Here is a 22917-nt window from a genome sequence, read left to right as displayed (position 1 = left end):
CTTGTACAACATTCAAGCACTTTCAATGACCAAGGACCAGTGGGAAGTCAGTGTGGGAATAAAAACAAGGCAAACACAAGCACCACATTTAGAACAGGACTTCATTTTATTTCCTAAGAAACGTGTTGAAGTGTTAAATGCAGTGGAGTTAATGCACCCAGAACTGGCAACAACCCCCAAAACAAGAGGAATTCCACACAAACGTGACCCAGACAAAAAGACTGCGGCTGTTGCACCCGAAGACTGCGCAACAGCCGACATCCCATCATGTTCTATCCGAGCAGTCGTGTACCACGTCAACCTCCCCTCCCCTCCAGCACCCGAAAAACCAAAACAACCTCCCTCCATCAGAGTACTGATTATCATTTATACATTCAGTCTTTCCTTTTTTGAACACAGGAGAAATTAACTTATGACAACAAAACAATGCATGTAAAATAGCTGAAAAATAGCATGTCATCAGAAATCATAAAAAAAAAAAAGATATATTTGGCCAAATGCTCTGGTGGCAAACACTGAATGAACCAAACACGTGGAATCAAAACGGAAAAAAGAAAAACAGGAGGTGATGTGACTTCTGAACAGCCCCAGGGTTCTCTGATAGAACACTCACAGGTCAGAGGTCAACAGAGATACACTTCAAATCAAATGGGTAACACTTTATTTTGATAGTCCATCGTTGAGTGTCATTCGCTCAAGAGTCATGACCTGTGAGTGTTTTATTGAAGTATCAGAATCAGAATACTTTTATTATCCCAAAGGAAATTGTTTTGTTACAGTTGCTCCATATCAGAGTACATCTGGAAAACCCCAAAAACTGTACACGTAAGTAGGGATGCACGATACTATCGGCACAATATCGGTGAAATGTATCATTGACAAGATCCTGTGATTGGAACTGCATGGTTTGGTATGGTTAAATAACCATATTCTTTGGCACCCTTCCCTTGGGTTAAAATAGTACGGTCCAAATGGAGCTAGACTGGCTCCACCCACAACTGGGGTTTCTCCAGCGCCCGCAAAACGCCCTCTGTTGTGTCGCGTTTGATGTCGCTGCACCGGTATGTCACGCTACGTGGCCCTGAGGCTCCGCCCACACTCTGCCTACTAAGTAAATGTACTGTAGCCTAACCCAGGACTTTATCATTCCAAACAGTACTGTACCGCACCATGATGGTGGCCTCCCAAACTATTAATTTTATATTGATTTATTTTGTACAATGAGGAAAATGTATATATACATCTGCTGCGAGATGAGTACAAAAATATTATGTTTATTATTTCACTACAGAAGAGACTAAATAAAAAATGAAAAAAATTTATGTATATACACATGGGTATCAGTTTTCGTCCCGAGCACTCCCGACTTATCGGCAAAAAGCCCAATATCATGCATCCCTACGCTGAACTCGTCACCCAGAGTCGGCCTCACTGTTGAATTAATATATTACTATTCATATACATACACAGGAAAGGTCAGAGGCCATTTATGACATGTTTCACATGTTTACATGTAACAGTGACTCGGATGACGAGAGCTCAACATGCACGTCAGGCAAACAAACACGTTAACATGAGAGATGGAAGTAACGATGACTGGATACTGTTCTTGTCACACACACATACACACACACACATAAACTTGTTTTTGTATCCGAGTGAGGACACGTCACTGACATAATGCATTCCCTAGCCCCTTATCCTAACCTTAACCATCACAACTAATGCGTGTTTCCACTACTGCGCCTCGCCTCGCCACGGCACGGTTATTTTGTGTTTCCATTAGTGGTAGTACATGGCACGTTTCGATTGATCACAGCGTCGTCACAGGAAGAGTCGTGAGCAAGACGTCCGACACAAGAATCAAGCCGAACTGTAGATCAGTTAAAAAGACTTAACAATCCTAAAAACGTGGGTTAATCTCCAACAATGACCAGGGAAATGTCTAAAATCTCAATATTTAACAGAGGAGTCTGGTGTATTCAGCGACAGCACTGCTGATCTCGACCGACAAGCCGCTGCATTTCAGTCCAGTGACTGTGTCAGACGGAGTCTGTGCTCCGGTCATGGAGGAAGTTCTGAACAAATATTTCTAATGAACTGATTCTAATGATTCAGTTACGCTAAAAACAACTGCTTTACAAGTCACGGCAGTTTCATGCAGCGATGACTCCGCCCACATTGCGGAGGTACTATAGTAACAGAAACACAACCTAAACCGTGCCGTGTCGAGGCGAGTTGAGCTAGGACCATCGGTGGAAAAGGGGGTTAAGTGTCTAACCCTTACCCTAACACAAACCTAAACCCAATTCTAACCCTAAAACCAGGTCTCAACCCTGAAAAACCTCATAAAGATACAAATACAAGCACACTCACTCACACACACTCAGATGTGAACATATACTGGAATGTTAACACAACTCTATGCTTTGGGATAAAAACAAAAAACAAGGTGCTTTAATGTGAATCATCAAGTCTCGGGTCATCATCAAACAACGGGATGTTTAACATGTGTTTATAAGTTCCACGAGATGGTAAAACTGCCACTGCAGCACCCCCTGCTGGACCACAGAGTCAGTGTCAGTGAACTACGAGGGAGTGTGTAACAGCTGAGTGTTTGAAGGGAAATAAGGAGAAGTACATTTGTAAATACTGGGTTTCTATTAAAAAAAATGGCACATGATGAGTTGATTATCAATATTACTCTTTTCTTTTTTTCTGCAGCTACAGTGGTATTCATACAGATGGGACTGTTTTATTTTTCTACTTTTGGATACTAGCACTATGCTATACTACATACTCCTATATGCAGCTCCAGAGATGTATGCTGGAATTCTAAACCATAAAACTTGTACATGTATTATAAAACTAATAAAGCCGACTCTAATAAAAAAGCATATTAGTTTTCCTGCAGATTATCTTATCTATTAATCATCGGATCTATGAAAAGGTTTAAAAAAGTTTCTCTGTTTCATCTTCAATTGTATTTCTTTCCCCCAATTTCAATTAATACATAATATATATATAAAAAAAAACTGGCAAATGCACAAAAATCTTGGTGCTTTGCGTTTAAAACTAACAGAAATAGTTAAAAGAGAAATTTCTGTGACTAATCCACAGTGCACAAATTTAATTAATTCTGCTTTTGATGAGCTTAAGAGAGCAAACGGACGGTCGTTCTCTCACACACACACACACACACACACACATGCACACACACCACAAATAAACACATGTAGCTTTGGCACACAGAAAAGTTAAGATACAGAACCTCAAAGAAAGGGCACCGCCAAATTAAAATAAAGTGTGTGTATGTGTATGTGTGTGTGTGTGTGTGTGTGTGTGTGTGTGTGTGTGGAAAGCTCATAATGGAATGGCGGAGGAGATGAGAAGCATGTGCAGTGGACGAACATAAAAATCACTGCAGTTATGTCCAATCACTACGTTCCAGCCATAGATGATTTAACAATTTACAATATATTAAAAAAACAAACAACAACAAAAACATTCTTTCTTATCTCTTTTTACAGCAGGCAGACAGAACCACATTACCCATGAGCCTCCTCTTCAGTGGAGCTTTCCTGGGCTCTACTGCCACCTGTGGGACCCGACCAATGACAAGAGAGCTTGGCGTGAGTGACACAGCGAACAAACTAACTTTTTCTTTTATCTTGTTTTTTTTACACTTTGAGATTTGTTGTTCGAATGTAAAGTGCAATACAAATAAAAGCTATTATTAGAAACAAGACAAGAGCAGGAAGACGTCGAGAAGCAGTCAGCCAATGCAAGCGTGAGACAGAGGTGGGATTATGACATCATCGTTTGCCCACCGTAGCATACAGGTAATATTTCTGTTTCCGTGACCAAATACGAAAACAAAAACTTTAGTGGATTCCTCTACACAAACACTGCACTTCCGTCATAATTTGTGCGGCAAACATCGCGCAGACATTGTCATTGACTGTTTTTTTGGAACTGGAGGGTGACCGCACTCCCAGTTCTGACATAAACGGGAGCAGCATAAGTGGAAATGTGTGTGCGCGCCACTTGATTAAATACAAACTGCAGCTAAAGGCTGTCGACGCTTTCATGTAAACATTGCACGGTGGAAACTTTGACTTTTGTGCTTGTCATGTGATGTGAAGTGATGCTTGTAATGTCCTCAGACACATACAGGAGGATTAGGATTTCAGGTTTTGAACTAAACTAAACTAATACTCACCAAACGAGGATGAATCGATTTGATTTACACGAGTCACCGTGAAACAAAATCCCTCAAATTTACCCTTAACCCTCAGTGCTCAGGTGCGTGCACCCATGGTCATTTTCTGTGGGAATAATACACAACTCCTTATATGGACATCCGGGGGGTGTGTGTTTATAGGTCACATATTCAGGCTTTTTTCCATCTTCTTATGTGTTGTTGAGTCAAAGTTAGGATTCATCATGATATAAAGTAGCAAGTTTGAGAACTTTCTGCTCAGGTGTGTTTATACAGTTGGTGATAGTTGTTTTTTTTCATCACATCACTTAGGTTGTGCTGAAAAAAGGATATAAGACACTCTATATTGCGCATTCTTATAACCTCTGTATATACTGTATGTTTAAACACAGTAATGGAAAAAAGCAGTCCCCAGTGTCACTGGTGGGCATGTAACACAAAAAGAATGAAGATATTTCTCAACTCAAGGGGAAACTGAGGTTGGGAAGCACAATTTTTCAAAAATACTACTACTACTTATTCTAGTAATACAAAGCTAAAAGTATTCCTTTTAGAAAACCTGAACTACCTGGAAATTAGACTCAACAATCAACCCTTTAAAGATAAGTTAAGATTGTCCTTTATTTGTGGGGAAATTTACATTTTTCCCCACGCAGTTATGACAAGTGAAGCTTTAAGGGAAATTTATTTGAAGATATTTAAGTTTCACAGTGATCTCTCCCAGTCCTGCTCCTAAGTGGTCTGAGTAAACCTCCAATATGGACGCCAGAGGACACTTTACATCCCTTCAGGTCACAATAATGTCTATAACAATTGTAATATCAGAGTGTGTGTGTGTGTGTAGTTAATGAAAGGGCATGAATAGTGAGAGAGTTTACATACCCATCAGAGAGAGTGATGTTTTCAGGAGGAGGAAAATGACACAGGATGAAAGAGCCTCACACACACACACACACACACACACACACACACACACATCTATGTCTATGTCCTAAATCCTGACATGACCTTTGTCTCAATAAATCAATAAAACACAGAACTGGGTGATTTGAGAATATGAAGTGTAAAAGTAGTGGTGTGTGTGTGTGTGTGTGTGTGTGTGTGTGTGTGTGTGTGTGTGTGTGTGTGTGTGTGTGTGTGTGCGCTCGCCGTCATGCTACTGACAGGGTGCATTTTATTTACCTCATGCACAAGAAAGAAAACTAACAGTAGTTCTCAATGGTATCAAAGAATGAAAAGTTTACAGGAAACTCTGGACAAACTAGAGGAGAGAGAGAGAGAGAGACACAGACGGAGGCACACAAGGAGGAAGGAAAAAGAGAGAGAGAGAAAAAGGAAATCATTTCAGTTCAGCTGAAAGAAAACAGACAAGTACATTCCTGACAATCCAACAAAGGCCTTTTTAAAACCACAGTAAAAGAAAAGAAAAGAAGAGAGATTTCATCAGCAGTCAGGGTTAGTGTGGAGGTGGTTCGGGTAAACGTTCGGTACCTTGTGTGGTGTTTCTGTCGTTGAGCAGCTTTGTCTGACTGCTGGGCAGGATCTTAATCTCGGGAGGATCTGGACTCTGGCCCACGCGCGACGCCATCAGAGCGTTCAAATACTGGAGACGCGTCACCTGCAACACAGAACGATCCCGGGATACCAAGACTTATCAATACTCGTCATACTCTCTGTAACTTGGTGCTGACGACGCATGAGCATGAGTTGTGGTGGAGGCCGAGACAACAAGAGTGCAACTCGTACCTCACACGATCTTTTACGCTGATCTTGCCAACAACAACCCTAAAATAAAAGTTTAGCAGGCCAAAGTAGCAAATGTTAGCAAACTCTGGGACTGTTTTATTTCTCTAGTCACTTATCTTTGTCAAAGTTCACTGTTCCCTTTATGATAACTTTTATTTTGCCCCGACTTTCCTCATGGACCTAGATTCCAGAAAATGGATGTACTGAAACTGTGTGTGTGTAAGCCCACAGTGGTGACCAACAACTGCTATCAGACACTAGCACGCACCCGAATGAGCTGCAGGTCAGTGAGCGCTCGCACGGTGTAGTCGGGACAGTAGCTGGACGGGCTGGTGGCGTCCGCTGCCTCAAATGGATCCCTGGAAGAGTGACGCTGAGTCGACACTGGAGACTGGTGCACTGTTGGATACACACACACACACACACACACACACACACACAGTGAGCGACAGAGGGCACAATACACATTGTGACCTATTTATATAAAAGCTCCATGTTGTTAGAAACAATGGTACATCATCACAGAAATGCAGCCTGTGTGTTGACACATTTTCCTTTGCTATTTCATGTTGATCCACCCAATAATGAGGGCAGGGTATCACTGCTGATTTCCTGAATCAATTTGTTTAGATTAATTATTGATTTGATTCAATATTGATTCATGTAGAGATAGTTCTGTGAAAGTATCTTTCATAAACTGTACTAATGCTGCAAAGTGTAAGAAAATGTGGGTCTCTCTAAGATGGTGTGTCCTTAAAAGTCCGGTTTCCATAAACATTTAACCACAAAGTATTGACATGAATACAAAGACACCATACAGGGCAACTCTACCACACAGTCGTAGGTGATAATTCGAGCTTGAGCAATAAAAACCCGAAGAATATCCAGTTGTCCAGCAGAGGGAGCTGTGAGTGTAGGTTGGCCTGCATCATTGCCATCTAGTGCCATGTTAAGCACACACAGGCCGTCTGTATCACACAGGAGGCTTCACAACAGGGTAGACCGACATGCCACTGAATTTCAGGGCAGGAAAGAATGACATTATTATCGTGAATCTATGCATAAGGAATCACAAAATTAAACTGCGGGGAGTTCAGTGTGGTTTGATGTCCGGCTCCTTACCCTACAAAAACAGCTCTAGTAGAAATAGGCCAACATTCTTCAAATTTATTCAATTTTTAGCGTTTTGACAAAAAGATTCTGCCAATGTGGTAAGAAATAATTGACCCAAACTAGACAAAATAAGAAAGAAATTACTCTTCGTTTACTTGATTAAGCTCACTTTAAGAATGTATTCTTATATTTGCACACAAACCAACCAGTCATAGTGTATTTTACTTCTGTATTTAACACATATTTAATAGAACACACAAACCCGGAGCCAGAGCAGCCGTGTCTTCATGCAAATAACCGTTAAACAGCTTAAACTGTAATAACTAAGTATGACAAAGTTGGGCTTATTTCTACGTGAATCAGCCCTGGTTTCTCCGCCTGCAACTCTTCACCTCACCTGACGATGGCAGTGTTAGAGCAGAGACGCCGTAGTACGTGAACGCGCCATTCTCAAACTTCAGCCCTTCTTTTCCAATCTCCACCTCCACGCGACCCTGAGAACAGACGGTCCTGATTTATTTATGTATTTATTTCAGATTGTGTTTCATGACGTTGATGCTGTGAAATGCAGAAAACAAGGAGTGAACAGTTCAAGATTCCCCCTGACACCTGACTGTGTCTGTGATTAGTTAGCTTTTCTACAACCAACACGTTTACAAGGAAAATAAATGTGTTTTCTTTTTTTTGGACTGTTTTTGACATTAATAGATTGATTTTGCACCACAAATGTGTTATTATTGTAAAGTATACATTATTCCACATCAAAACAAGCACTTTTACTTGTTAGCTACTGTTTTTCTCTACATGCTCGTTGACCCCATGGTCATTTGAAATTGATGCCTCTATTCTACGGCTACGAAAACAAACTATTTTTATTTTCGAGCATACTTAAGGTATTAGGGCTGCGTGATAAATCGTCAAAAACAAAACGCAATCTCGATTCACAAATCCACGCGATCTGATTTCTAAATGACGACGATTCTTCTGCATCTTATTTTCCTCTCTGAGTTTCGTCACCTCCTTCTCTCTCAACATATGAAGCGTCTTTTACGTCACACAGCGGCGCTGGGAGTGAGCACGGAGAAATAACCGGAGAAAGTGTCTGTTAAGGAGAATTAAACACAGAACGGATGGTGATGAAAACTCTTCACACAACCACTTCCTTTAGATTTCCTTTGCTAAATGTTGGAGATTAATTAATAATTAGATTCAGGATTTTTAACTGATCTGCAGTTCGGTTGTTCAGTTTGATTCTTGTGTCTCTTCCTGTGACGACACTCTGACCACTCATTATTTATGACGTCACGAGTCGAGCGAAATGTAAGCAAATTCTAAGCAAAAATCGCGATTCACATTTTTCTCAGAATCGTGCAGCCCTAATGGATATTATTAGATTCAATATCTGCCAATAAAGCCACTTAAATGTTAGACCATCTTTAATCACAGGAAGCTTCACTCAGCTCAGTTTTAAAGGCCTTCAGGAGGAGAAATGCTGACTTCCAGGTGAACACAGTGAGAAGAAAGCATGTACCTGCAGCAGCAGGATGAAATAGTCCACCGGGTGGTTGCGTGTGTACAGATAGTGGCTCGCGCTCAGTCTGTTGCCGGAGTCAAAATGCACTTCCTGGTTGACACTGGGGTGACGCAGCAGGTGAAAGAGGACCTTCTCGGACACACGGCCGGGGCTGAAGTGCTCCACCTCTGCGTGGGGTCAAAGAAAGAAAGACAGATAATATGTAACTGCACCGTGACCATTACATGGGACACGTTACACTGTGACTTGAGGGACGTGGTCGCGCATAAATTCACTCACAATCTTTCCAGGTTCACACACACACACACACACAGACACACACACACACCTCTGGACAGGAAGCGATGCGTGGCCAGCAGCAGCTGTGGCGATGTGCGGATCTTGGGTTCTCCTTCAGGAGGCTTGAAGAGAGAAAACTCCTCGGGGGCACTGCGAGGCTCCAGAGGAATCTCCAGCTGAGGGAGGGGGCGCTTCACCTTCCTGTCCACTATGGAGGAAGGAGTTTCAAAAAAGAAATAAGTCAAAAGCAAATGACTAATTATCTAATTATGACTAATAAAAAAACCAAAACCACTTACAGTAGCCGTCAGATTCATCCAGGATCTCTGATTTGATGATCTCCTCGATGACGTCCTCTAAGGTGACCAACCCCAGCACCTCGTAGAACGGATCTCCCTCCCCCTCATTGTTCACTTTCTGGACAATGGCCATGTGAGAGTTGCCTGGAATGAATTGGAAAGGTCAAAGTTTAAATGACAAAACATTCCTTTAGTCAATTTCTGCTCCTCGTTGAAAGGTTCTGACGCGACGACTTTCTTTAAAAGGGGTTATTCCGTTTATTTAAGTGTGGTCAGCACAGACTGCACTGTGCACACCACCCACATGAAAGTCAAGGACTTTTCAAGGACATTATTATGACACAACGGTCTGTAAGTCCGTAAACAGCAGACAGCAGTGAATCACATATCCAAACGAAAACAAAAACAAAAACACACGCAGAACCGAAAAAACACCAGCATATTCTAAAACGGAAGTGGGTCTGTGGGAGCGCTCGTTTTCGTGCAGCTCTACAACCAGCTGTAATTCTCACTTTATTATAAGACCTTTATGAAGAGGTTTTCCTCCTGTAACGACACAGTTTTTATGATCAGCAGTAGTTTGCTCTGGGCGTAGAAAAGTGTGCTTTTATTACATCTCAAAGTTGATAATAATTTCATATTAAAAGAGTGAATGTGGACGTTTAATTTGAATTTTTTCAAACATTGTACAGTACAACTGGTTTACAGAACACTATCAGATACCAGTGTATACAGTACTTTGTACAGATGCTCATATCTGATTAATAGCTCTCTGAAACGCAGCTGTGAGGAGGTGTGTTTTCAAACGTGTACACAGATACAGTGATGTGAGTGTTTTATTTTGAAAACCCGATGTCGATGTCCTTAAAAATCAGCTTGACTGCAGGATTTTTACCATAAATGCCTTTGTAATTCAGGCGTTCACATTCAGCATCCGATAGTTTGACTCCAGAGAAACAAGTGTTGGATAATCTCTCTTAATAAAGTGAGAATGGTGGTAGAGCTTTTTGAATATGCTGGTGTTTTGGTTTGTTTTTGAATCTGCAGCTCGTTTCTCCTCCTGCATGTGTTCTGGGTCGTTGCGGTGCGTTTGCCCCTCTACGACACAGCTGGTTGTACGGGAAAAGTTCACAGTCTCACTCTCTAGTCCCAGAGACTAAATCATGATCCCATTAAAGCACAGCACATATGAGTGGACGCAGTTAGTCCCCAACGTTTGTGAACGTTTGCGTTTCAAAGTCTCAAACGTTCACAGTTTCAAAGAAGTTTTTTCTGTAGTCTGTTGTTGTGCTGATTAGTGTAAAACAAAACTGTGAAAGTGGTCTCTAATCTGTCGTGGAAACATGCGTCTGTGAATAAAGAGTAGTCTGGAAAAGACGCCAGATATCACTAGAACACAATGTGTCCTCAGTGACTTCAGACACGGGGGAGAAAGTGAAGGGGAGGAGAAGGCAAAACTTATTTATTTTCACAGACACTATTTTTACTGGAATAAACAGATGAGTGATTGTTCCACACACGGTCAGCTGCACTGCACATCCACAGCTCGCTCTTGTCTGTGTGGTCACAGTGTTCCTCTCTCTGTGTGTCTACAGTCAGACAATACACTCTGCCTGAAGTAAATACAGAGAGACCAAGCTCACTCCTGCACGACAACTGACATTTTCCTTCTGGGATCGTAGTTAGGGTTATGCCAGAAAGTCGTGACTTGCTAGATTTGTCACTAGTCGCTTAATTGAAAAAATACAAATGTTGCAGAGAGTCTCTAACGCTGGCAAATAGAAATATTCTGTTTGCTTTATGATAACCTTTATTGTCTTTCTTTATTTCACTTTCTTTTCCCTGGCTCAGTTCATTATGGCTCCATTTCTGTGATTATACACATTGTAATGCACGTAACATCTTCCTCTTTGTTTTTAATGTTGCATTACGGCACCACTTACAGACTTGGCACATGCACACATGCACTTTCTGTGTGGATAGGGCTTAAGAAAGCAGTAGCTGGTGTTTGACCAGAAAGATTGGGTTAGACTTATCTAGTAAAACATTACTAGATAAGAGTACAAGTTACAATTTAATCCTTGAATTCAAGAGAACATTTGTGCCAAATTTGAAAGAAATTGGTGTTTTGTTCTGGTTTTGTTTTTTTCCTGCTAAGCTAAAAACAACAACAACAACAACAACAGTGAACACACCTTTCTTGAACTCCTCCAGCATGGCATCCAGTTTGGTGTCATTGAAGACATAGTGCAGTGGGTGATTGTAGAACTTGGTGATGGTGGTCATGGGGGTACAGTCCTCTGGATCCACCAGGGCCAAGTCCTTCACATACAGGATTTCCACAATGTTGGACCTGAAACACCAAACACATGCTGATGTGTAGAAAGAAAAACACACTGTTCATCACACCATCACACGTGTGAGGAACTCCAGCAGAGAGATCATGAGCAGAAAGTCAAACATTCATCATGTTTGACCTGAGAGTGAATACTGATTAAACACTTCCCTGCTGGGGTGGGTTAGAGGTAAATAGTGTGTGACTGAGTTGCAAAGATATTCTCAATCATGATTAGCAAAGTTAAGTAAAGAAAGATATTCACAGGTTTGAAGTGAACATTTTAAACACACATTTTGAATCACAGCGATGAAGACGACGACGACCTCATTTTCATGGGAACGATAAAAGCTCAGATTAACGAGATTAAAATGAAAAGGAGTATTTCTCCCCCACGTCATGTGTGGGACTCGGCTGCTGCGCCCACCTCTCCTCCTCATAGATGGGCACCCTGGTGTAGCCGCTCTGCATGACCTCAGACATGGTGGAGAAGTCGAGGACGGCCGAGCTGGGCAGCATGAAGCAGTCCTTCAGAGGGGTCAGGATGTCCTCCACCGTCTTGATGCGCAGCATCCCACGGCTGAACTCCTCCTTCACAAACTCGCTGCATGGACACAGACACACATCAATGTTCATTGATAAAGAACACAAATCATCTTTTTTGTGACCGGAAAATTAAATGGAATGTATGATACATAAAAACTCAATTTAGTTTCATTTTTTAAAATGTTTTTCAAATTTTTGTCAGGGTTCAAATTCAAATTCAAGGGCTTTTCCAGGGGTTTTCCAGGACCAATTATCTCAAATTCAAGGACCGAATGTGCTGACACACGGCTCTTACAAGATGGGCAACTTGTAAGAGCCGCTTCACCCGTGGCGTCCACTTTTATTGATTTGCATCTGGACAAGTGATTGTCCTTGGAATCTTGGTCAAATTCAGAGACAGAGATCTTAAGAAGACCTGGGTCAGCGCCCTGGTCAGAACAAGGGCAGTATTATAATAAACACACTCATCTCAGGAAATTAGTAAAGAAAATGATATATTCTTCAGGTGAAGTGGCTTCTTTAAGAGTATCATCATTTGTTCTGCACATGTGTGAAGCATGATTACTTCATGTCTAAACAGAAGGTTGCAGAAGGTTCGGGGACTTTAAATAAAACAATGTTATATTACGTTCTCAGTAGTTCTTTTTTATAACATAAACACACATTTGTATTTAACATTTTATCCTTATGAAATAGACATTTTAATAATATCTTTAGTTTTAAAACCTATTCTTATAAAATAAAATCCTTTAAAAAAAACGACAACAGCTGAAACAAAGTGCTGTACATCAGAGATAAATAAAATAAATCAAATATAAAAGCGTGTGCCCTAATAGACCTAAGAACAGACAAGAAAACACAATAAAACTATAAAAAGGATAAAAACCAACATCTCATATTGGGTCGAAAGCCAAAGAGTAAAATTGGGTTTTAAAAGTGGAGAGTGATTTTAGCCACATAACAAAAGGCCCACCTATTAAAATCCATGCCATCTTATTTATGATATCTTAAAAACATGTTTGCTGCTTTCTCTCTGTTTGACGACAAATTCTGACTTGAAACTGAAGTCATCTAAACCAACAAACTGTGTTTTTAGGTCATGGTTGCGTCACTGTCACTGAGGTTAAATTCAAACAAATAAATATTACTAAAGTGACACAAAGTTTACTTTCCTGTTGAAAGACACTGATAAGCAGCCAGATACAGCAATAATTAGAAGACACTTTCAGCCAGCCAAACTTCTCAGAAGTGAGCCTTCTGCTAAGTTGCTAAAACCTGTTTTTCCATGTTTTTACCCACTGTGTCATTATCTCATATAACAACACTTCAAAAAACGCAAACTATGACTTTACAGCATTCTACAGAGGGGTTACTTTGACTCTGTGTTTGAATTTGGTAACAATCAGACAATCAGAGTCCTGCAGGAGATGGTCTGGACCCTGCAGAGCTCAGATCTCAACAGGACTGAGTCAAACCAGGACTGGAGAATCTGTGAGCAGGTGGAGGTGTAATTTACCTGTACGGGTCATTGACACTGGAGCGGATCATCTCCATGGCCCTCTCCCTTATTCCACAGGTGCTGATGTCCCTCCTCAGTCCCAGGTCCAAGATCAGGCCCAGGGGACAGGACAGGGGGCAGGTGAGCACCATACAAACCTGGGCCAGCCAGGTCAGACCCGGGGCCAGCTGGAAGCCATAACCGGAGCACACGATGTGAGGGCACAGCTCGGCCAGGAAGAAGATGAGGAAGCCACTGGTGAAGACTGCGGAGACTATAGAGCCCAAGGCCCGGTACAGGAGGACGCCCAGCACCGAGTGTCCCAGAGCACACAGGAAGAGCAGAGAGCACGCCTGAGAAGAGAGTGGAATACAGACAGACATAATATTGAACCCTCATGACATCTTATTCGCTTTTTGTGCATTTATCATTTAGAAACAACCCAAAACATTTCTCTGAAAGAGTAAAAGAACATGGACAGAAAAGGACACATGTGAACAATGCTATACCAACAAAACAGTGATAAAGAAAAGAAGCTCAAAAATACACAACAAAAACTATTTGTTGAGTATTTTTGTTTTCATTTAAGTGAATCTTTTAAAATGATGGTATCGGGCATGAGAATGGTGCTTTGGCGTGTCCTAGTGGTGATATACTGGGCTACAAACTGACTGGAAACAGATTCCACCAGCCGCCACTGTTTTTAGTCATAGACATGTAAGGAATGCAAAAGGGAACTGGGTCTGATGCATTCACAACAGCAGAAAAGTTCAGAGTGACTTGTGTTAGCGGTTAACATCGCGTGAATAGACTAAACAAACACCAACCACAAGAAGAAGAGGAAGACGACAAGTGTTTGTATGGCGGCAGGCATCTTGGAATCCCATGTCGGGGTTGTGAGGAATTTCCTAAGCCAGTGTTGGAAATTCAAGTTCCAACAACAAATAAAATGCATCATATAGAAGGCTTCAATGGCACTTTTCCATTATACAGTTCTAGCACTACTAGACATGTTTGGGCTTTTCCATCAGTGACAGTGTGATCGTTCTTTTTAGTACAGCTCTGAGCCGATACTAAAAAGTGCTGTCAATCAAACCGAACAAATACCGAAGTGTAGATCAGTTAATACGACTTAAAAATCCTGAAAACTAGTTAATCTCCAACATTTAGAAAAAGAATGTCTAAAATCTCAATATTTAACCGAGGAGTGTGGTGTAAGACAGAGTCTGAGCTCCGGTCATGCAGGAATTACTGAACGATTCTGTGAACAAATCATTTTAATGAACTGATTCTAATGATTCAGTTACACTGAAAACAACTGCTTTGACCCTCACTCATTTACTATGCAGTAATGGAAAATCACGTGCCTGATACCAAACCGAGTAGAGTGGAGTAGAGCCGAGTAGTGCTAGAACTGTATAAGCCACTAGTGTCAGACACAAAGCCTCAGCTGTTTTCATGGCCCCCCCTTTTCAGCATGGGGCGCCAGACTATTGCCTGCTTTGCCTGCCTGTAGCAACGGCCCTGCACGATGAAGACGCAGAGCAGTGGATCCTCTCTGTTATTTCCACAAACAGGAAACTTACCAGAAAGTTTCCCCTCCTCCTGATTGGCTCCAGTCGCTTGGCGGCCCGTTTCTCCTCCTCAGAGCCGCAGCTGTGGAGAACATAGAGCTCCACGGGGTCCAGCCACAACAGGCTCAGGTTCACTGTCCTCAGCAGCGCGCACACCAGCAGCAGCAGCACTATCAGCACGGCCAGACCCCACGGCGGGATGTAGTCTGCCGGTTGACCCTTGTCGGTGTTTACCCGCAGTCTGTCCGGGCCCACGGATGCCCACTTCCCTCCGTTGAGCACGCACAGGTGGTGGTACATCTGCTCGACGCCAGCTGCTCCCGCAGAGATGCTCCGTCGCTGGACTGCCACCGTCACCAGCCCGCTGTAATCCTCGTCCGGAATGAACTTCCCCGTCACCTGGAAAGCGGACTCCAGGCGACTGGACTCGTGTCCGCACGGGTCGGTCGCATCTCCGACCGCCCCGGCCGCTCCAACCGCTGCCCCTGCGAACGCCACCCACGGCCAGCTTCCATTCAGTTCTTCCCCGTAGAGACGGAGCTTGAACGTGGCTCCTTCTGGCGCCGAGATGATCCGGTCCTTCATGCACACCAGACCCGCCGGCTCTTCCAGTCGCAGCCCCAGGACCAGCGGAGCTTCCTGGCTGCAGGCGCCGTACCTGATCTCGCACAACAACAATATCATCAACAGGAACCGTAGACCTGCCAAGCTGGCCACCATATTGGAATTGGTCAGCCTGGCTCTGCGCGAATCATGTGACTCCTGCCCCGCAGGAGCCCCGCCCACTTGGTGGAGTCAGAAGTGCGGGAGGGGTGAGCCCACGCAAAATAAACGAGCCCGCTGCAACTGAGCTGCAGTGCGGCGGCCATTTTGGCTCCAGGCTTTATCCTGTACATCGAACAAAACATAACAACGAAAAAATAAAAGTCAACACCAACGTTCTGTGGTAAAAAAGGAAAACAAAATAAACACCTTTATAATAGTTTACCCAAATGGTATCCGAGTGAATCAAAACATTAAAGTTCAACTAAGTCTTGAGTCAGTGTTTATCTCGCTAGCTAGCTAGCTAACTGTTTTTTGTGAGATATCCAAAATGTGCATTATATAATGTGGTAAAGATTAATATAATAGAAGTGAATAGAGAAGCATAATAAAAGCACACATTACAGTAAAAGTAATGGTATTATTCTGGGGGGAAAAACTCTTAAAGGTAATATTAAACTTATTTAAAAGTAAACTTGCTCAAAGATGTTCACATAGACACGTACATTTTTGTACACACAATTTGCTCTACACACTATTTAACAGATTTTTAAATGTTTTATGTCATTGGCTTTAAAGCTGCTGCCAATGAATTCCTTCAGTTTTAACTCTGTGATACTGTGATAAATAGCTTTATATTAGTGAGCGTTTGCTCTGTGACATAACTTCAGTCTGACATTTTTGTAATGTGATGAACTTGTGACACCTACTGCACTTCTGTCCATCATGGGTCCCGGGTCCCTCTCTGTGGCTCTTCCTGAGGTCCCCAATTCCCAAATTTTCCCCAAAAGACCCCCAAAACTGAGAACACAGGCTCACTTTGCATTAATCAGATACTAACGCAAACTCCAGAGAACGTCCCAACCCACTTCAACTTCACCTCTGACAGTAATGCTGCCTTCTATTTACACTGGAATTATTCCATCACATCACAACTAAGATATTCTTGATGAAATTTCACACAATTTCAAAATACTAGTGCAGTGTTTCCCAACTCTGGTCCTCAGGGAACACTGGCCTGCATGTTTTCGATGTTTTCGATGTTGCCCTGCTAATATTTAAGTAAATAATAACATGTGGACAAGAGGCTTGTGAATGTAATGTAATACATTTAATAACATGACCACTACAACTGAATATCTATTATAATTATTAAAAAAGTATTGCCAACAAACATGTTTTGTTTTGTATTATATTCTATGTTTACAAGGCCAAGGAGGTTGTGGGACAGGTCTTCATTATGACATGATATTTGAGGGTCCACTGTGTAAAATTTAAGGGGAACATGTTTTCATTTGGCAGAAGCGTTAGAAGGGTTGCAACTTCACATGTGACAGAGTATCTTTAAGTGGCGAGTTGCATATAATTGATTGGAGGGCCACGAGTTGTAAATGGTTTGTATTTATATAGCGCTTTTCTAGTCTTGATGACCATTCAAAGCTGCTTTACAGTTTTGCCATTCACCCATTCACTCAAACTTTCATACAGTTGATCAGTGTTTGTCAAACATGGAAATGATGATGTTCTGAAATGTCTTGTTTTTGTCCTTATACCAAAATGATTCAGTTTTTAATGATTTCTTTGAAAATATTCACATTTAAGAAGCTGAAAAATCAGCTTCAACGCTTCAAACCGACGAATCGATTATGAAAATAGTTGATTAATTTAGTGATCGATTAATAATCGAATAATTGTCTCAGCTCCACAATTCAAGCAATACAAATTCAAAAACTTTCAAGGGCCTTGAAAAGGTTTTTTTCTAATTCCTAAGCTTTCAAGGATTTCAAGGACCCTGCATGTATTAAATGGATGATAATGAAAATGCAAAAACGTGTTGTTTGGTTCACCCTTTACCTTGTTCCCGCAGCGCTTCACACATGGTTGTGAATGAAACACTGTGGGAAAAACCCAGTGGCCTGAGAAACTGCATCAGAAAATATTTAACCTCTGTGCAGGTCTAATCATCACACAAGCTCCAAGGCTAAAAATCAACACGACGGGAGGTGCTAATAAGCTCTGCCCACGTCCAAAAAACAGCTCCAGTACTGTTACAAAAAGAAAGTGAAGGAATTTCATTATTACTGAGCAGCGGGAGCAAAGTCAAGGTTAGGGCAGAGTGAGAATTAGATTACAAAAAGGGAGTGAGAAGTGACAAAAGGAAGTGTGGGAGGGGATAGGAAAAAGAGAAGGAGATACAGGATTGGGAACTGTGTAGAAGCTACAGAAGATAAGAGGAGTAAATGATTTGAGGTCAACTCTGTGCAATGTTTATTGCTCTGCAACGCCTTTCCGAGTCAAACAACAGAAATACACAAACATAAAATAACACCATCTGTCATCATAAATAGAACTATTGTCAACATCTCTCGCAGAAATGCCCCATGTCGTCATTTATAGATTATTTACAGTCAAAACACACAACAAAAACACAAACAGCAATCAGAGAAATGATGAACACAGTGTTTGAGGGTAAAGTGACCGAATAAAAGCTGCTGGCTTAACAGCTGGAAGCCCATTTCACAGAACCACGCCCTTCAGGTGCGCGCATGTCATCCAAATAAGAGAGCAAACAATAAATAAAATGCTTCATAATAAATACAACATTATTACATAGAACATTTGATTTCACATTTCCCCCATAGCCAGCCAGTGGCTTCACTGGAAACCAGTACAGGACACATTGCTACATGAGACCTCTATGAACCAGCAGGCAGGTCTATATAATGACTTTGTGTAAATAAAGGTAAGGCTATGTCGAATGTGTATTTGCAATGAGCAGATTGACCTGCTGAATAAATAAAATATATGGTCCTTCAGTAGCATATTATTAAACAACGCCTGGCCATAGGTTTAATATATGGTCATTTCATAAACCATGAATAAACAGTATGCAACTATGGGCACATGTGTTTAGTTAAGAAAATAATCCATTACAGTTGATTTGTGGCTTTAGTGGAGGATCAAGCTTATAATACATCAACAGCCGATGCAGGGATGTTGGAACAGGGCGGGCAAAATAGACAACTGCCAGGGGATTTAGAGGGCCCCCTCAAAAAATTTACCAAATACGTGAATTCACAGCATTGACAATTCTGAAAGAACCACGCTGAATTCTTTGATTTGTTATTGACAGGAAATAGCAATGTGCTCTGAAACCCACTAAAGCCTAGATCACACTCCACAGTTTTCAGCACGGTAATCCACTCACCTAACGCCGTGTTTCCACTGAGTAACAGTTCCATTTTTTTGTACCCTAGAGTTTTTGTCTAATTGGTATATGATCCAAAGTTGCTAAGAGTAACGAGGACCCCCATTTTGGCCAACTTACACAATCTGGGGGTGAAAAAAAAATTTTTTCACCCTCTGGAGTGATTTTGTGACAAGACTGATCAGTCGGTGGATCCTCATGGTGAGGGATTGCCGCTCGCTTTTACCTAGCATAAACTATGGACAACTGCACTATGCCGTCAGATCACAAAACAGTACGTCATGTAGAGTACGATGCACAGTGATCCTCCACGTCTGAAAGTCGTGGTGTAGTGTGAACTTGGCGTAAAGAGGCTCCATTAAAAGCTTCAGAATTTCTTGGTAGAAATGGTAGATTTTGTTACAGTGAAAGAGTTAGTTATCAATTCAATGCTAACATGTTTGTCAGTGGATTAGCTTCTGTTCACTGTAAATGAATCGGCAGACATCTGTCATTTTCAATTTTGGTTTTGGAATTATAGTTTCTGGGAATGTGGCGTCTGGTTCAAAGTGGGGCCCCCCCAGGTCCCTTTTTCCTGGGGCCATCAAAGCCCCTTTAAATACCTCTGAACTGATGATACAGTGAACAACGTTATGGCCCTTGGCGTTGCAGTGCAGGAGCCAGTTTTTGTCCTGTTGGTGGTCCAGTCTTTCACTCCAGAAAAGAAAAAAAAAAACTTTAAACTTTTCAGATTTATGCTACACAACTTTAAAGTGATTTCAAATCAGTGCTGGCTTATACATCAAGATAGCTTTTCTCACTTGATTCTTTTCAAATAAATATCCTCTGCTACAAAATAATTTCTCTTTTCAGTTGCTTGACTTGGGGAAAAACACAGGTAGCTTAACATGCTAGCAGCTTTAAAGTCTTGGCTCGGAGTGAGCCGCTTCAGTCAGTCATTCTCACGTTAATCTCCTTATTGCTGCGTGGTCAGCGAACTGGACAACAAACAAACATCATCCAAACACAAGTTTACACCGCGCAATATTGGTTGCCCACACAAAATGTTCTTTAAAATGTTGTTCAAAGTGCCATGTTTATGAAATAATCCCTTCACTCACTCACACACATACACACACACACACACACAAAGAAACCATATGGAAATTGTGTGAAAAATAACAACACAAGGTTTTTTTAAGACTCCGTCAAGTCCCAGTCAAAGACCTGATGTGGAAAGTTTGTTGTCCATTAAAACCGAAAGCGATTGTGCTCTAAACGTCTCGAGTTTTAATCCTAAACCCTGGCGCTCACTGTTAGCTCAAGGGTTAATCAATACACATGTATACACATACACTTGTTTTCTTCAGACATGATTGAAGCCGTTCTCTTTATCTGTCCACATGGATTTTCAATAACCCACTCATAGCTCGCTAATAAATGAAGCTAACAGGACGTTTCTTCACTGCAGACATTTTGACAGGTCACAGTAGGAAAAACACAGGTGTTCGTTATGTTTCACTGCGTGTTCTCGGTCACACTATGAGCCTTCAAATGGAGCCTTCTTGAACTTGTGTTTGCGACGTGGTAAGTTTTCAACACAACAAAGTTGGTGTTCAATTGTAGTAGTACAACCAACATTGCTAGGCAATCTAGCATGCCCGTATCCACATGGAAACAAAACCAAACAAACGATTTTTTCCGTAAATTGTTTCAGGAAATGTCTTCATCTACACGAACCCTCCCAAAACGACTCTAAACGCTGCAGTACATATGCCTGGCCTGTATGTGGCACTGTAGTGCTGCTACACTAAAACTAAAGATCGTGCTTGTATGGCATGTACACATTGTAATGTATACTTATTTGAATAAAACTTTTATGTGCAAACCTTTGCGTTGGGTTTGCACATAAAAGTTTTATTCAAATGAGTATACATTACAATGTATACAATCACAGAGAGAAAGACAGATTGAAGAAAGCCAGGGCGAAATGTAATGCTAGGAATATAGAGTGATATCAAATCACGAGATGAGTCACTTCGAAAATTCAAATTCTTTTCAAAAACTAAAGTCAGAAGTTAATTCCATTGGTAATAAATTCCAAGTTGACTTTTTTTTCCCTTCTGTCTACATTATGTTAGCATTACCTGCATGCTAGCTGGTGTTGCTGGTGCTGTATGTATTAGAAAACAGCAAGCGTGTTCAAAACATCCCATCATAAACACAAGTTCTCATTTGAAGGCACCAATGGACTGTACGTACAGAATGTCACTTACGACCTGCGCTAAAAGCCAGCTGTTTAACGTTCGATCAGTTGTTGCTAAGGGGAAACGTTTGTAAGGTAATGTTAGCGATATCAATCAAAAATGCTACATTAACATACCACATTATTGTGGAGTGACATACGTACAGTGCATGACCTCAGTCCAGTGTCATGTCGGCATGTCGCAGCTAAAGTCAGGTCCAGTTAGGGGTCAGACGTTCAATTGGTTTTGACTGCGTAAAGATTTGAGCGGGAGCTCGATTCACAGTGAGGAATATTTGGTTGAAACTGGAAACATAAGTCATACTTTGACGTGTAATCGAAGAACGCAAAACTAAACAAGCTAAACCTTTTAAAGTATAAAACGACAAACTGTCACATGAATATCACTTAGCGTGACATATTGCTTTGGTCAGGAAGTGTTCCATAAACATGGCCACCTTCACATTTTAGCTCCTCACCTACAAACCATGGGTAATATACTGTATGTTGTACTAACTACTTCCCATTCCATGCTGCGTAATTTAAAATTTGGAATTGCTTTTCAGACACTCATTGGTTTCCATTTATTCCTCTACACTGTAAGAAAGAACTTCCAGACACTGGAAGTGTTACAGACTTCAACAGTGTTCAATTATTGTCATTAAATTAACGGTTTTGTTTAGTTTTTTTTGTTTTTGTTTTTTTCAAAAAAAGCTATTATCATCACTTAATTGATTTGAATTTGAAAAGTTTGACAATTCAAATTATTTTAAAGCCATATAGAGATGAATATAAATGGAAGCATAAGAATTAATAAAACATATTGAAACTAATCTGGAAAACCACAGTATGTTTTGCAGAAATGATTTTCCACTGGTGTAATTGGACACAGGTATATTTATCTATTCACACCAGGACTAAATAAAGCTCAACTCCAACGAACGACATTAGAAACAGGCGATCTGTCCAAAACTCACACGTACTGGAAAATAAAACCTTGACTGTAAAATGTCATAACTTTGTGGAAGTTTTTCACTCTTTGGAAAATGGATGCAAAACATCTCTCAGCAGTGACCAGTGACACACGGGGGTGAGGGAGGGAATGTAAACTCTCTGTTCTTGTCTGAGCACAGTCAATTCACACAAAGTACGCTAAAACTAAGGCTGCAGACAATGATTATTTTCATAATCGATCCATTATTTCCTCAATTAACTTATTAATCGTCGCTTGGTCCATGAAACGTTTGAATAAGTTGAAAAATGTTGTTGGTTATTTTCTAAACCTCTAAAATGCTGATGTTCTCAAATGTCTTGATTTGTCCACAAACTAAAATTATTTAGTTTGAATGATTTCTTCGTTATGGAGTTCAAGAAGCTAAAAACCCAATTTTAATTTAATTCGAAACCACCACCCCCACTAAAAACCAATAAATCGATGATCAAAATAGCTGGTGACAAATTCCGTAATCTTCAAAACTTGAGACGATGAGTTTATTATTTAAAAAAATGACTTTAAAATTCTCTGCGGTCAGATATCGTATTAATATCTTATTATATTGGTTTATTATCATGTACTT

The 22917-nt window shown here is 41.1% G+C and overlaps 1 protein-coding gene across 2 annotated transcripts; it reads right to left on the bottom strand.

Moving 5' to 3' along the window:
* Positions 1-83: 83 nt before the first annotated feature.
* Positions 84-15887, bottom strand: LOC122758739 (metal transporter CNNM3). Of its 2 annotated transcripts, XM_044013040.1 has the most exons (12): positions 15159-15887; positions 13591-13925; positions 11956-12132; positions 11389-11546; positions 9194-9337; positions 8944-9102; positions 8613-8782; positions 7479-7575; positions 6237-6367; positions 5714-5840; positions 5405-5483; positions 3552-3598 (listed from the first exon to the last, which is right to left on the bottom strand). In XM_044013040.1, exons 1-11 carry the CDS (start codon positions 15864-15866, stop codon positions 5425-5427), a joined length of 2265 nt encoding a protein of 754 aa, XP_043868975.1. In that variant the 5' UTR covers positions 15867-15887; the 3' UTR covers positions 3552-3598; positions 5405-5424. The 2 variants fall into 2 exon arrangements, with proteins under 2 accessions (XP_043868977.1, XP_043868975.1); XM_044013042.1 differs by lacking the exon at positions 5405-5483 and having other exon boundaries at positions 84-3598.
* Positions 15888-22917: the final 7030 nt, after the last annotated feature.

This window comes from Solea senegalensis, linkage group LG21 (genome assembly GCF_019176455.1).
Source record: "Solea senegalensis isolate Sse05_10M linkage group LG21, IFAPA_SoseM_1, whole genome shotgun sequence".
NCBI lineage: Eukaryota > Metazoa > Chordata > Actinopteri > Pleuronectiformes > Soleidae > Solea > Solea senegalensis.
This window is presented reverse-complemented; position numbering and strand designations above follow the sequence as displayed.

Excerpts from the sequence above, each read along its gene's own strand:
- LOC122758739 (XM_044013040.1), bottom strand. The coding sequence starts at position 15,866 with ATGGTGGCCAGCTTGGCAGGTCTACGGTTCCTGTTGATGATATTGTTG. Across the intron at positions 11,547-11,955 it reads CCCATCTATGAGGAGGAGAG|GTCCAACATTGTGGAAATCC; the intron begins GTGGGCGCAGCA and ends TTGGTGTTTCAG. Across the intron at positions 7,576-8,612 it reads ATTTCATCCTGCTGCTGCAG|GGTCGCGTGGAGGTGGAGAT; the intron begins GTACATGCTTTC and ends GTCTGTTCTCAG.